Source organism: Megalobrama amblycephala, linkage group LG10 (genome assembly GCF_018812025.1).
Source record: "Megalobrama amblycephala isolate DHTTF-2021 linkage group LG10, ASM1881202v1, whole genome shotgun sequence".
Taxonomy (NCBI): Eukaryota; Metazoa; Chordata; class Actinopteri; order Cypriniformes; family Xenocyprididae; genus Megalobrama; species Megalobrama amblycephala.
Genome location: NC_063053.1, coordinates 11,449,854 through 11,464,981, shown reverse-complemented (window position 1 = coordinate 11,464,981; position 15,128 = coordinate 11,449,854). Strand labels below are relative to the sequence as shown.

Here is a 15,128-nt window from a genome sequence, read left to right as displayed (position 1 = left end):
TTAATTTAGTTAATTTATCTATATCAGCACTGGAGTAAACAGTGACATCATCATTAAGCTCAGTTCAGTTCACATACAATGGTGTCAATGCAGGCAGACCAAAACACTCTTGAATATCAAAATCGTATATCAATATATGAATATCAAACAATCGTGTAGCTTGCTGAGCAGCGGGGTGCTAATGCTTTTCTAATCTATAAGACTTTCTCAAAAACAAACCAAAACCCTCTGATTTGAATGAATTAGCCTTACTGAGTAGTAAGAATATCATAGTAACTATCCACAACACCATAGTAACACTCTAGGGTCTGTTTATAAATAATTTAACGCTCCAGTTGTCCTAAAGCCCTGCCATATGCTACTTTAAATATTATCAGAGAGATAAGAATCATGTAATGAATTTCATTTTCATTTATCATACACTTTCTCACTTTAAATCAATCAAGCACTCACACAAGTATATTTGAATCTTACACAGACATTTTATTATTAATTTCTCTGAATTTATTGATATAACATAGGGTGACCCGTACATCCTAATCAAACCAGGACAGTCTATGATATGCTGCCTAAAGTGGTTATTAGTTTTGCACCTGAAATATCCTATACAGACCATGGTCCACAAACGAAAATGACCTAAACTAGACTCAAACCCAGGTCATCTGCACAGAAGCATCATGAAATGATTATCTGGTCACCTTAATTGAAATCTGAGAAATACAGCATAAAGCTTGAGTATCAAAGTCTAAGAAGGTGATAACATGTGATTGAATATTATATATGTAAAAATTACAGGATGGAACAATGGAATTAAAAAAAAAGTATAAAAAGTGAAAAAAAGACTTGCTGAAGACTACATTAAGTGGCAAGGATTGGTTTTATGTTGTATGGTGTTTCCCTTAAAGGACTCCAAGCAGTTTGAGAGCCACAGAGATTGAGAGCAGAATGACTCCAAACAGCCCGATGTATCCGTATACACCACGCATCCTCTTAGCAGGATCTGAAACAGAGAAACAACACTTGTGATGAGGGCTAAAACTCATATAATGTTTGAAAGATCAACCTAAACACTGAAAGTTCTATTAAAGTAGCCTATATTACATTTACATTTACATTTATTCATTTGGCAGACGCTTTTATCCAAAGCGACTTACAAGTGAGGAATACAACAAGCGAGTTGTCATGACGAGGCAAATAGACAAGAAGTGCTCACAATAAAAGTTATCGGCAGTGCTCAGAGTATCATAAGCTACAATAGAGAGGAAGTGAAAGGATAGGTATAAGAAATTTTTTTTTTTTTAAGATGAGGTTAAGTGCTCACGAAAGAGATGAGTTTTCAGCTGTCTTTATTAGTGTAACCTTTGCAGGTTTGCAGACTTCATTGTTTTGTGTAACAGTTTTACAAAAACACTTTTCTTCTTAATGAAAATTAGATTTATTTATGCTCCCACGGTCAGTTTCATTAAACTTTTTATTTTGGAGTTAACAATATTTTGCAAACATGTAAAGTGATTTAAAATGCATGATTATACATATGTCATTTAAATCTATAATTTAATGCACAAATAAAATGCTACGATTTTCGCATTTGTACTCTGATTCAGAAACAGATGTGAACGTGCTTTTGCATTTGCGATAACTTCTGAGAATTATCTGAGAATTGGCTTCAGGTTTCCAAATGTGCATTGTAAAGACTTACCACCTGTGTAGTAACCCCAGGCATAAGAGAATCTGCTCGTTACCCAGATGACTCCTAACACAGAGGCAACAAGCTGATATGGGAGATAAAAATGCAAGATAAACAGAAGTGAACTGGGTCAGAGGGTGTTTATATGAGAGAGGAAGAGCACATAAAAAGAGATTAAATTAACATGTACCTAATGAAGATTTACAGTGTGCTTATTACAAAGACAATTCCCTCTGCTCCACCCTTGATCAAGGTCAAGTGTTTTGATCAAAGGCACAATGATGATAGATTACATATAAACCCTTGTGGGGGTTGAACAAACAACATTTTTGTTACAAGCCCATTTTAGTATGAATTTGAATTGGCTACCTCCACATTAAACTGGATTTTGAATTGGAATGGCAGAAAGAGAAATTTCCTGAATTACAATTAAAAGAAACTTTATAAACTCACAAATCTTTCAGCAAAACATGACTCATTTAGACGAATTCTGCCAATTTATTCTCAGATATTTATGTGTTTAATGCAAACTAAGTTCAATACTGTAAACACCATAACCTCATCAAAACAGATTTGACAAAATGCCCACTAGAATGTTTGGGATGACATCAAAATGTGAGGTATTCCAGTGCATTCTATAAAATGAATGTTCTTCCACCAAATTTCATAAAATATATTAATGTACGTTTTTAATGTCAATGTAATCAGTGTATTTTGCATATACATTATGTTCCAGGATGTTCCATTTTTCAAAAAAAAAAAAAAAAAAAAAAAAAAATCACTACAGCAGTTGTATGAGTTTCCTTTTCTTTTCTTTGAATTGTCATTCCAAATGGCGCACAAGTCTTTGATACTCACAGGATACTCTAATGCAGCAATAGTCTGAAACACCAGCCACTGTGGATACACCTCTAGTGTGTTCTGGTGCGCTCTCTGAAAACAGTTGAAAATGGGCTCCTTATCACTGTACATGGTGGGATACTGTAGACAAAACACGAGCGCAGAAAAACACATTAAACCAAAACATCTGCCATAAAACATGCATAAATCAGAAGTCAACGTTAAACGAATCAGTGGCATTTTGGACAGTCGAGTAGTATGCATTGCATGTGACGCCTACCTTTATCCCATACTTCTTTCTTGCACCACCAACTTGGAGCGCGAGATATGACAACATGACAAAACTATACATATATGTAAAAATCGCATAGCCAAAGTTGGCCGGAAGCAAGTTCTCAATCGCCATTTTCAAATACAACGGTCAGGACCTGTCTCCTCGAGCACAAGATAGTCTCCTTTTATTTAGACTGAAAAAAGTGCTCTATCATGCAGCTCACGTAACCGTGAGTTTATTTGTGTTAAAGGCGAGATTACTCACGGGAGAACAAGGTAAAATCTCGCGATAAAATGCGAGCTCTCGAGAGAATATAACACAACTTATGAAGTATGTATGTATGTTTATACTTGATTGAGTATGTATGTATGTATGTATGAATATATATATGTGAAGTAAACAAAATATATTAAAGTTTTTCCTATTCATAATGATGTTAAATGATTCAAGTCTCTACTGAACTTTAGTGTACTCAAGTGAAAAAAAAAACAAAAAAAACAAGATAAAAAAACTTGGTTATAAAAATACTGAATCATGGTTTAGATGACTATGTGAAACTGGCGTTGATGAATTTAAGTGGTGCTTCTCGAATTTTCTAGATCCCTCGATGACGTCAGTGGGTTTCGTTTGAATAAAAAAAAAAACGGTCTCTGCACACGAGCCACTTCACGCTGAACCACTCGCGAGATATCTACGTTTGGTACAGATCATTGCCGACTAACTATCCGCAAATACCGTTTGTTTCGAGAAATTGTCCTTTCATTGAAAAGGATACATACGAGGAAATAAACATTTGTTTTATTTCACAGCTTTTTGTGTTGGAGTTCAAATTGTTTCCGTTTTGAACTCTCTCGAGGAGTATCCCGCGATACAGATTTTCCTCCTCTCTTACTGTTGGATCAGGTCACTTTGACGGTAAGTTAGAGCTAAATGTTGATGATGGCCAATGTGTATTTATTTAATGTTATTTATACAAAGTACATTAACATCGTTTGTTATACATCTGCAGTCCCTGTTGAATTAGCGGTAACAGTAATTATTTGAAAGCGAACACGATCAGAATAGATTTATTGCTATATGGATTATGACATTTGGATTCTGTCGTAGTGATATTTTAATAACGTGGGTTAAATATTACTGTTTTCAGTTTCTTATAAAAATGTTACAGATTCGAGATTGTTGTGTAATTTGATTGACAGGAGGGGGCGGGGACTGTTACACAACATCACCTGACCTACTTTCAGTTCCAGAACATTCTCTTGACTTCTTTGTTGCTCGTTACCGCTATCTTTATTGTTGTCGTCGTCAGTTTTCATTAGAAAATAAATATATCCAATATTATGATTTGAAAAACAAACAAAAACCTTAAAAAAAAAAAAAAAAAAAAAAAGTTTAACAAAAATATGTTTATATCACCATACGCCCCAGTTGATTAATCATTAGACAAATGTTTTCCGATGTGATATGTTTAAATACGTAAATAGGCATATGTACTAATCAAATAAATCTAAATATTTAGATAAAGGCAGGTTCACAATTCTTGTTTCATTTCGTTGAGTTAAAGGTTTTTACAGGGGATTTTAGAGATCGTTTTGTAATTCCATAAATCAGAAGTTGCTGTCAACAACCAGAAAGAAAGGAAAATTACCTTCATTTTAGGAATAAAATGTTGAATATTTTGGCGCAGCATTTAAATATGTATATTGTAACTGACATCTAGAGACACAAATAGATGAAGTGTGATAAAATAATAATCACTTAAATATGTTTTTCTTTTTTTGGCTGTTTTCTTTCCACTAGTCTGAAAGATGATATGGAAGAAAAATAAATCAAAATTGACAGGTGCATGAAAAAGCATGAAAAAGTGAACAGAATCCATCTACTCTGTTGAATAGTTTTCTACAAATGATCAGTTAAAAACATGGGAATGTCAGGAAATGTTAAAACTGTGATTTCCAGGTTGGGAACACCCCCCTAAAAAGACACAGTGAATGCTGAGAAAATTCACATACAGATTTATGCAAAATTCAGCATGAATGGATGTATTTATCACTGAATGTGAAATGATTGATTTAACTGTTAGTTCATGAGTAACATCTAATGCTTTGTGTTCATAGGTTTGATCATGAAGCAGGAAGCCAGCCCTGGGCGGGAGCGTGTGAAGCTCATCTTTGATCAGGAAGCTCCATCCGGTCGCAGTTCCTCTCGCTCCAGCAGCAGCAGCAGCGACAGCTCGTACTCCAGCAGTAGAGGGAGCCGCTCCTCCCGCAGGTCACGGAGCTCATCCTCTGACAGTGACTCTTCCTCACGCTCACGTTCCCATTCCCGTTCCCGTTCCCGTTCCCGCTCTCATCCGCGCTGCTCAGGCCGTTCACGCTGCCGCCACAGGCACCATTCTCCTCCTCGCCGCTACCGTGCACGCTCTCGCTCCTACAGCCCTACTCCCGAGGGTTCCTCCCATCGCAGACGCTACCATCGCCGCAGTCCTTCTCCATCTCCCTACAGGTACTCCAGACGCTCCAGGCGTTCTTCATCCCGATCCCGCTCTCGCAGCCGCTCTCCGGTCTACTGGAGGGGAAGTAGGTTTGTGGGGAGGTACCGGTGCCGTTTCTCCCGCTCACCCAGGAACGTACGAACATACAGAAGCCGGTCTCGCAGCCGTGAACGCTCTGCCATCCGCCTCAGCCTTGAGGGTAAGATCAGCTTCACCTTTAATTGAATATCTTCTATAAACTTATATTTGAAATACTACTTAAAATAACAACAGTAATAATTATTAAAAATTAAAAGTTGATTAAAAATAAGTTTTAAAATTTTATGTAATTTTGCTTCTTTAGTAAATGTATTTAATGTAAAGATGATTAGGTATCTTATTGACAAAAAAAGACAAAATTAAAGATTAAGAAAGGTATTTTATTTGCAGTGTAGTCAGTTGTTGGGTGACTGACTAGTTGATAATGCTGACCAATGACAAGGAGGTAAATTATAAAATTAATTGGCATCCTAAAATCTCCCACAGAGAAGAAGTATCTCTTGAACGTCGCCAAAGCAAATGCCTCTCGGATTCTGGGAGTGCAGAACTTAGAGCTGCCAGCTAGCCTGAAGGAGCTGGAGGAGGATGAGAAGAGGAGATCTTCATCAGATAAAGAGGAAAGGGTGAGGGCTGACCTGGCACCACAGAAGACACCAGCACAGGTGAGCCTCACACACAAACACATGACTGCAGATGTGTTACTAACACACACCTAGTGCTTGTAAGAACTCTTATGTTGCATGAACGTCCCGAGCGGTTTACAGAATTCCAGCTAATTTCTCCAGTAAGATTCTCATCTGTACTTTGTTATATCTGATCTCGGGACATTGCCTAACCCATTGAAACGCGTCTGTTTAAAATGTGATTGCGCGCTGTACTTGCCCAACCTGGGTCACCATGTAATCTGTCTCCTCAGACATGAATGATTTTGCCTGATGGATTTAATGGAATGATGAACGGCTCATGTCCGGATTAGGTAACGGTACACGTTAAAGAGTATGTACTACTGTGCGTGCGTGTGAGTGTGTATGTGTGTGAATGAATGAGCACATGGCTATTATTCCTCTCACTTTATTGAGGAGCTGCATTTAGCTTCAATTGCTTTGTTTTTTTGTATCGTTTCTGTTCCTGTAGAGCTGAAACTCCTCCACCCTTTGGACAAAGAGGGAGAGAGGGGGAGGTCACATGACTTGAATGACACCAGCTTTAAGTCTTATATGCACAACTGCAAAGGTTAAGTAACAGTGTATGATGTCAGCGGTAGTCTTGTGTCGAACGAAAATAGACCACATGCTTTTGATTGACCTCACATAGAGCTAAGCCACTTTCAGCCACCGCACTACAGCACATACTGTATACGAAAATTTTGGGGTCAAATGTTTATTTATTTTTTATTTTTTCAGCAAGGATGCATCAAATTGATCAAAAGTGACAGTAAAGACATTTATAATATTATAAAAGATTTTTATTTCAAGTAATTGCAGTTCTTCTGAACTTTCTATTCAAAGAATCTTGAAAAAAATGCATTACGTTTTCCACAAAAATATTAAGCAGCACAACATTGATAATCAGAAATGTTTCTTGAGCACCAAATCATCTAAAATATATTAAAATGGAAAACAAATATTTCACAATATTACTGTATTTTTGATTAAATAAACGCAGCCTTATTCAGTATAAGACTTTTCCAAAAACATTTAAAAATCTGACTGACCCCAAACTTTTGATTAGAAGTGTACTTTAGAAGTACAGGAAATGACTTGTTTGCTGATGGTTGAACTGGGTTGCGTTGTCATTTACCAGAATCTTCCTCTGTTCAGCGTGCGTGAAGACCAGACAGACCTCACTCTACGGTGATGGATGGGGGTTTGGAAAAATATACTGTCTCATCATTTAATCATTTTTTTGGCTTTGTTCATAAGCAGCAAAAATCCAAATGATTATTTGTTTTATTATTATTTTTGACAAAATTTAGAGCCGTTTAGCGGCTTGTATAATGCAAAAAAAAAGTGTAATTTAATAATAAATTTAATCTTTAAAAAGGCATCAATGTGTAAAATTTAACTTTTGGATATTGCATTTGTTTTTTGTTTTTGTTTTATATTCCCATGGTGTGTGAAAAACTGATGTATGTGCCGTGAGTCTAATTTCATTACTTACAAAATGACAATGCAGTCTTAAAAGTCTGATTTATGAAACATTAATTGGAAATGGGTGCAGTGTGAACAAAGCCTTTTGTGTATAGATTTTCATTTTTGATTGTAAAAATACTATTGAAAATGTAAACGGGTATTACCCCATGGTGAATGGTGTTTTTGATGTCAGACTTGATTAGAAGGGCAGCACTGGTATTGCAGTCCCTTCAGTTTGCTTTTGCATGACTTGAGGTCAGTTGAGGGTGTCTTCATTTAGAACTGAAAATCATGTGACACTGAAGCGAGGCTTATATCAAGCAACAGTGTGATCAATATCCTTTTCCTCTTTTCCCTGTCTTTAGGTAAACGGTGTTGCCACTGAAGATGGTGAGGCAGAGACTTCACAGACATCACCCAAGAGAAGGCCAATTATCTTCAGCCTCAATGTAAGTTCATGAAAACTTAGTCAAATATGATGATTGTTCGAATGTACTGAAATATTGAAGTTGATCATACCTTGTTATATTCACAGAATTCCGTAGCCAAACCTTCAAACAGCCCGACGCTCCACGACAGTAAGGTAACATCAAGAGCCGACAGCGTGGCGGACAGGAAGCCATATGGGCAGTGGGTCCCCATCAGCAAATCCTCTTCTAGAAATAAACACTGAGATTAAACGATGGTGTAAAAAGACTGTAAATAGTGTAAATAGTTTGTTTGTGAGTTAAATAGTGTAAATAGTTTGTTTGTTAGTGATCACTTGGGTGGGGGTGGGTGAGTAGGGAGCATCTGAATTCATCAAATGTTTTCTTTCAGATATAAAGTGGGTTTTATTGGAAGAAGGCAAGAGGATGTCAAACAGGTGGGAAATATTGTGTACATATTGGTATTTTTGTGCTATATAGTGGATGTTTCTGAATAAAGGACGCAAAAAGATTCCCGGTGTGTACATTTTATTTATTTTTTTTAATTATTATTTTTTTATTATTATTATTATTATTTTTTTTTTAAATTGTAAGAAATTTTACCTGAGGTTATGAATGACTATTTCCAATTTAGTTGAAGCTTACAGTTCAAAAACTACAATACACTCCTGACTTGTAAAATATCTACAGGACATAAACCACTAGATTAATAACACCTGCTACAGTATTTACTGAATTGTTCACCCACTTTTGGCACACAGTGGTTATCTGATGTTTAGATGAAATCTGTTACTTTAAACAATAATGCTGGGCGAGTGACTTGCACAAAACCTAGAACATCTCTGGGTCATTTTACACCAAAATTAAAAAAAAAATGATTTAATTATAAGAACATGATTAAAAAATGATTTAATTATAAGAAAATATATATATATATATATATATATATATATATTTTTTTTTTTTTTTTTTTTTTTTTTTTTTGCATTTTCTTGCCAATTTAAGCACATTTCTAATGACCAAAAAATTGCTAAATTATTGTCATGAATTAAAACAAAATCATAAGCAGAATTAATCACTGGACACATTAATATTTTTTATGTTTTTGAAAGACGTATCTTATGCTCATCAAGCCTGCATTTATTTAATTAAACATAGAGAAAAAAAGAAATATGGTGAAATATTATTACAATATAAATTGAAGGTTTTCTTTTTTAATATACTTTAAAATATAATTTATTTCTGTGATGCAAAGCTGAATTTTCATCAGCCATTAATCCAGTCATGATGATTGAGTCTTCAGTCAGAATGATTTCTGCACGATCATGTGACACTGAAGACTGGAGTAATGGCTGATGAAAATTCAGCTTTGCATCACAGAAATAAATTATATTTAAGTATAAATATATATATATATATATATATATATATATATATATATATATATATATATATATATATAAGTAATATTTCACAATATTACTGTTTTTTTCTGTATTCTTGATCAAATAAATGCAGGCTTGGTGAGCATAAGAAACGTATTTCAAAAACATTAAAAATAGTAAATAGTGTCCAGACTTTTGTACATATTATTTCCCAATTAAACATTGGGGTATTTTGCCGGAAGAGAATAAGGTCTGATTCAAAAAACAACAACCTGATCTTCATGTTCTGAACTCTGGGAGGCGCTGTTGCACTTACACATTAATTGTTGACGAGACATAAAAACATCCCAAGTTTTCCCAAAAAATATTTTAGTGGTTATTACAAACCAGAATAACATTCCATAATTGCTCATTATGAAATAAGAGTAAAACAATGTTAGACTGTTGATTCCACAAAAAATAAATAAAACAAAATTCACAGCTAAATATGCATGACAGAAAGCTGTATGACTCGAGTCAAACCAAGTTGTTTGAGAATCCCAACTAACCCAACAGCAACTTTCAGCACAAGTAAAACAATTAGCCTACCACTTGGTGATACTATTAGCACAGAAAACAGCTGCCTGTTGTTTTTATTATTAGACTGACAAATCAAGTCAGTCAATCAAACTGTCATTTACTGGCACAGAATGAGCAGCATTTGATGTGTGCCGACATGTTGTCTTGAGACAGAGGTATAGGCCTAGTCCTTCTCAACACAGTTAATGATTTGGAATGCTCTCTCGCTCATTCCCACCCACACTCTTCCCTCAGGTGATTAGTGGTTTTAATTGATGATTTTGGTCTGATAACTTGTGGTGTAATAAGACTTCTGTACACGATCCAGTAGCTGTATTCAGCACGCAGTGTCTACAGAGAAGCTTGGTTTGGCACTGGCACAAGTCAAGAAACTTTGTTTCTCCCCTTGCTGTCTCTGTACGTGTGTTTTTAGTCTGTATTCTGAGAATTTGTGCCAAAACTCCTTTTGTTGTGCTGCTCTTTTCAACATGTTCACTCTTGACTCCACATGGCATCCCCTCTGAAGTAGACCTGGTGATTTTTGTGCAATTGTTATAGCTTGAACAAAGGAGGGAGGATTGTAAACACCACACACTTTTTATCTAGTGCCTAAACTGATGCTGATAAAAAAATAAAAAAAAGGTTTAGTAGAGCATATGCAAATTTTATATGAGGACGTCTGTTTAATCTCCACCCTAAAGCAGAGAATCTAAAACATTTCATAAACTCACCGGCAGTGATTGTGACATTTGTTTGTGCACGAATAAAGCGAAGTCAGTGTTGTGCAACTCACCACAGAATCTGATGAAGCATGTTTTGGAGCACAGGAAGAGACATTATCATTCTGAAGGATCTGTGTCTTTTGTTTTTGCTGGGTGCTGATAAGATCGGAATGAAGCATCTCAGACATTCACTAACACACGGCTGTACACTGCGTTCCACAGGTGTCTAGCTAATATAGCCTATATGCAAATAAAAGAAAACTAACTAGTTGGGAATACTTGAAAAGTATTGACTTCAATAGTATTTTTTCCCCCATACCATGGAGGTCAATTGTGTAGCAAATGTATCTTTAATCATATTTTCAAAGCAGAATTGGCATTTGCCAGATGATGTAATCTAGCATAAGATTTATTCACCTCAGTACTGTCAGCTGTGCCAGTGGTCCTACAGCTGTTCCTGATCACAGATCAGATGTCCCGGTGCCTCCGGGATGGACACGGTAATTATGGAAGAAGTAACAATCGGGATATGGATCACTTGATAAGAGATGCACTAAAATCAAAGGTGCGCACATACACAGATCTGTATGACTCTCTTTTCTATTCACACACATTTTCAGCTATTCCTCACTCATTCTGATGTGCACTTGCAGTTTGCCAAAGGGAGACACCACAGGCCTCGATTCTGGAATCCCTGGCACAGTCACAGAGGAGTCCTGATGAACACAGAGAAAAATACAGTTTGGGAAAAAAAAGTGTATAAAGATGCAGATAAAGAAAGCCATTGTTCGCCACACACAAGCCGCCTTTTCATTTCAGTTTTGAGAAAAATGGTACATGTAAGCCCTCGCAGGCAAACTGTATTTGATGTTTAATTCGCTTTCTGTGATGCCACGGATGCCAGGCGGTTATTTGCGCTCATCACATGAGTGTAATCTCGCGGCGCCTACACGCTGATTTTCTACCAAAACATCCATCATTATCGAACAAGTCTGCAAATGAAACTCATTCAATAGCCATCAATCTCCAGCACACGGACAGGTCACGGACTCCTTAAAATAATCATTTGATTGATATGAAAGTAAAACAGTGCTATAAAGAAGTAGACTAAGGAGGTCTATACCTGGAGGCTGAAGAACCATTTTTGAGCCAATCATTTGAGCTGTAAATGTCATCACTCTGGGCCGCGTTTCCCAAAAGCATTGTGAGCCCAAGTTGGCCGTGCAGACCATTGCCACCCAACCAATGTTATATACAATCAATTTAGCTCAGGAAAATGACTAGCTGATGGCACCAGCACACAGCATACATTCCACCGTAATTACGAGATTCCGACTTGTAAAAAGCATTCATGTCCTCATAGAACTTGAGAGCTCTGACTTGTACCACGTGACCGCTGTACCAGCTGACCACTGCAGATTCAAATTTGGCATTGATAGTCTTGCCATAAAATGCATAATTCCGATTCCAAGGACGTGAGAGTGAGAAAAGAGTAGTGTTAGAAGCAGGAAAATTGGGCAAGCGTAAGGATTTGAGCGAGTCTGACAAGGGCCAAATTGTGATGGCTAGACGACTGGGTCAGAGCATCTCCAAAACTGCAGCTCTTGTGGGGTGTTCCCAGTCTGCAGTGGTCAGCATCTATCAAAAGTGGTCCAAGAAAGAAACAGTGGTGAATAGACGACAGGGTCATGGGCGGCCAAGGCTCATTGATGCACGTGGGGAGCGAAGGCTGGCCCATGTGGTCCAATCCAACAGACAAGCAAGCTCAATTTGCTCAAGAAGTTAATGCTGGTTCTGATAGAAAGGTGTCAGAATACACAGTGCATCGCAGTTTGTCGTGTATGGGGCTGCATAGCCGCAGACCAGTCAGGGTGCCCATGCTGACCCCTGTCCACCGCCGAAAGCGCCAACATTGGGCATGTGAGCATCAGAACTGGACCACGGAGCAATGGAAGAAGGTGGCCTGGTCTGATGAATCACATTTTCTTTTACATCATGTAGATGGCCGGGTGCGTGTGCGTTGCTTACCTGGGGAACACATGGCACCAGGATGCACTATGGGAAGAAAGCAAGCCGGCAGAGGCAGTGTGATGCTTTGGGCAATGTTCTTCTGGGAAACCTTGAGTCCTGCCATCCATGTGGATGTTACTTTGACACGTACCACCTACCTAAGCATTGCAGACCATGTACACGCTTTCATGGAAACAGAATTCCCTGGTGGCTGTGGCCTCTTTCAGCAGGATAATGCTCCCTGCCACAAAGCAGAAATGGTTCAGGAATGGTTTGAGGAGCACAACAACAAGTTTGAGGTGTTGAATTAGCCTCCAAATTCCCCAGATCTCAATCCAATCGAGCATCTGTGGGATGTGCTGAACAAACAAGTCCGATCCATGGAGGCCCCACCTCGCAACTTGCAGGACTTACAGGATCTGCTGCTAACATCTTGGTGCCAGATACCACAGCACACCTTCAGGGGTCTAGTGGAGTCCATGCCTTGACGGGTCAGGGCTGTTTTGGCAGCAAAAGGGGGACCAACACAATATTAGGGAGGTGGTCATAATGTTATGCCTGATCAGTGTACTTTGCACTGTAAATTTATAGTAGGCCTATAGATCATCTACTCATTGCATATCACAGTACAAACACTACCGCTCAAAAGTTTGGGGTCAGTATGATTTTTTTATGCAAGACATTATTTTATTCAGTAAGGATGCATTAAATCAAATTGTAAAAGTAAAGACTTTTACATTGTTACAAAAGATCATGAAAAAACATAAGTTTCCACAAAAATATTAAGCAACATAAGTGTTTTCAACATTGATAAGAAATGTTTCTTGAGCAGCAAATATCAAAGGGTTTGATAAATAAAGCCTTAGTGAGCATAAGAGACGTTCAAAAACATTTAAAAATCGTACCAATCCCAAACTATTGAATGGTAGTGTTTTTATATTGCATATCACAGAAATAGTAAGCAGTAGGCTATGTATTATACACATTTTTTGAACCCAAAAAATATATACTTGTCTTTATTTCCAAAGCCAGGCAAACAAAACACAGAGCGACAGATAAATCTAAAGGTTAAGCAACATAATTGCTCTATTCCTTCAGAAACAGGCCATTGGGATTGTAAAGCAGGCACCAGTCGGATGATGAGCCTTTGGCAGATGTTTGCCACTCTGAGGTAACCAGCAAAAACACCCCAAGCAGTTTCACTTATGACTACAGCTCTTGTGGATTGTGGTGCGTGGATTTGAGGAGAAACTGTTGAATGGAATTCTTTCTTTCAATGGAAGCCCTGTTTCTCCAAATTTGAAAAAAGAGGTCTATATGAAGAGCCCAAGTCAAAGTTGCTCAATGAGCGGCTCAGATATCAAAGCGTTTGATTTGTGTGGCCCCCTTCGTCTAATCACCCGCAGCCAATACTGCCACTGAGAACAAAAGCAGGAAATCATAAACAAGGCACGGCTCTAATTCTCAACACACCAAGCTTTGAAAGCAGCCACCCTAAAGCCAATTACCCCTGCTCCCCCCACCAGGATAATTCATAACATATTCATTTATGCAGATGCCAGAGGTCTCTGATACACGTTCAATCCTATACAGTCTTCTGGGCCCAGTTTTTCAAAAGGTTTAATCCGGATAAAATTGATCCAGATTTAGTAATCCTTTTTTTGCGATCCGTGATCACGTAATCCAGCTTACTTTTGGAGCCAGTTTTTTAAAGCAACATCGGATTGGATCAAACTGATCCGGATAGGAACTTTTCAGGATCACCAAATCTGGATTTCCAGTGCTCTACGGAGGCCCTAAAGGGACATGTTGATAGAAAGAATATGGGTTTTGAATTAAATATATTTTTGTTGGATATTTACAGCTGTTTAGGGATTGTTTTATGGCACCAAAATTTCTTTTTACTTTAGAGTAGGTTACCGAAAGACTAAATATGTAGACTAATGTCTGCATTTAATTTATTACTTTAACAGTTAAACTAATCAAGAGCAAGATAAAAATGTGTATGTATATTACATGATAAAAATGTTGTATTTTTTGACTAGTTTTAAAGTTTTACTACATTTTCCTCCTGGAATCCACCTTGAAATCCTACCCCCTGTTGGGATCAGGATAATCCTGTTTTTTTGGATCAAAGTGATCCAAATCCTACAAAAAAAGTTCTGAAAAACCCAAACTAAAGGTTTGATCCGGATCAAAACCAAGATTGGATTACGTGATCTAATCCGATTATGTAATCCGTTTTTTCTTTTGAAAAACACATTTTCAAGATTTGATCCAATCCGTTATCCAAAATCCTAGTGGATTACTTTTGAAAAACTGGGCCCTGAGGATGATTTTAGCTTGTGGATTTGAACTGGGGCTTGATGAATGCAGAATGCTCTGCATGTCTGATGAACCGTTTACATTAAATCATACTAGAAAGTGCTGATGCTTTGTTATTTATTTTTGATAGGAACAGACAGTACAACAGTCTGTGAAGATCTGTGATTTGCTTTGAAGTCAGTTCAGGTCACAAGCCTCTTCACTAATCTCCCGAAGCTTGAGGGCAACGATGAC

At 37.4% G+C, this 15,128-nt stretch overlaps 2 protein-coding genes across 4 annotated transcripts; one reads left to right on the top strand and one right to left on the bottom strand.

Moving 5' to 3' along the window:
- Positions 1–462: 462 nt before the first annotated feature.
- mgst3b (microsomal glutathione S-transferase 3b) lies at positions 463–3,089 on the bottom strand. The gene is made up of 4 exons (XM_048204566.1): positions 2,808–3,089; positions 2,546–2,668; positions 1,700–1,772; positions 463–1,000 (listed from the first exon to the last, which is right to left on the bottom strand). Exons 1-4 carry the CDS (start codon positions 2,931–2,933, stop codon positions 900–902), a joined length of 423 nt encoding a protein of 140 aa, XP_048060523.1. The 5' UTR covers positions 2,934–3,089; the 3' UTR covers positions 463–899.
- A 363-nt stretch (positions 3,090–3,452) lies between these two features.
- rsrp1 (arginine/serine-rich protein 1) lies at positions 3,453–8,405 on the top strand. Of its 3 annotated transcripts, none has more exons than XR_007186735.1 (5): positions 3,453–3,716; positions 4,919–5,494; positions 5,821–6,310; positions 7,832–7,915; positions 8,002–8,125. XR_007186735.1 is itself a non-coding variant. In XM_048204565.1 (5 exons), exons 2-5 carry the CDS (start codon positions 4,927–4,929, stop codon positions 8,137–8,139), a joined length of 966 nt encoding a protein of 321 aa, XP_048060522.1. In that variant the 5' UTR covers positions 3,453–3,716; positions 4,919–4,926; the 3' UTR covers positions 8,140–8,405. The 3 variants fall into 3 exon arrangements, 1 of the variants encoding a protein (XP_048060522.1); XM_048204565.1 differs by having other exon boundaries at positions 5,821–5,996; positions 8,002–8,405; XR_007186734.1 differs by lacking the exons at positions 7,832–7,915; positions 8,002–8,125 and adding an exon at positions 6,469–6,690.
- The last annotated feature ends 6,723 nt before the right edge of the window (positions 8,406–15,128 follow it).

Bases quoted from the DNA above. Each gene is read 5' to 3' on its own strand.
- rsrp1 (XM_048204565.1), top strand. From the start codon at position 4,927: ATGAAGCAGGAAGCCAGCCCTGGGCGGGAGCGTGTGAAGCTCATCTTT. The intron at 5,997-7,831 runs GTGAGCCTCACA...CCCTGTCTTTAG, and splicing joins CACAGAAGACACCAGCACAG to GTAAACGGTGTTGCCACTGA. The intron at 7,916-8,001 runs GTAAGTTCATGA...TTATATTCACAG, and splicing joins CAATTATCTTCAGCCTCAAT to AATTCCGTAGCCAAACCTTC.
- mgst3b (XM_048204566.1), bottom strand. From the start codon at position 2,933: ATGGCGATTGAGAACTTGCTTCCGGCCAACTTTGGCTATGCGATTTTT. The intron at 1,773-2,545 runs GTGAGTATCAAA...CTCCCATATCAG, and splicing joins TTGCTGCATTAGAGTATCCT to CTTGTTGCCTCTGTGTTAGG. The intron at 1,001-1,699 runs GTAAGTCTTTAC...TCTCTGTTTCAG, and splicing joins CTGGGGTTACTACACAGGTG to ATCCTGCTAAGAGGATGCGT.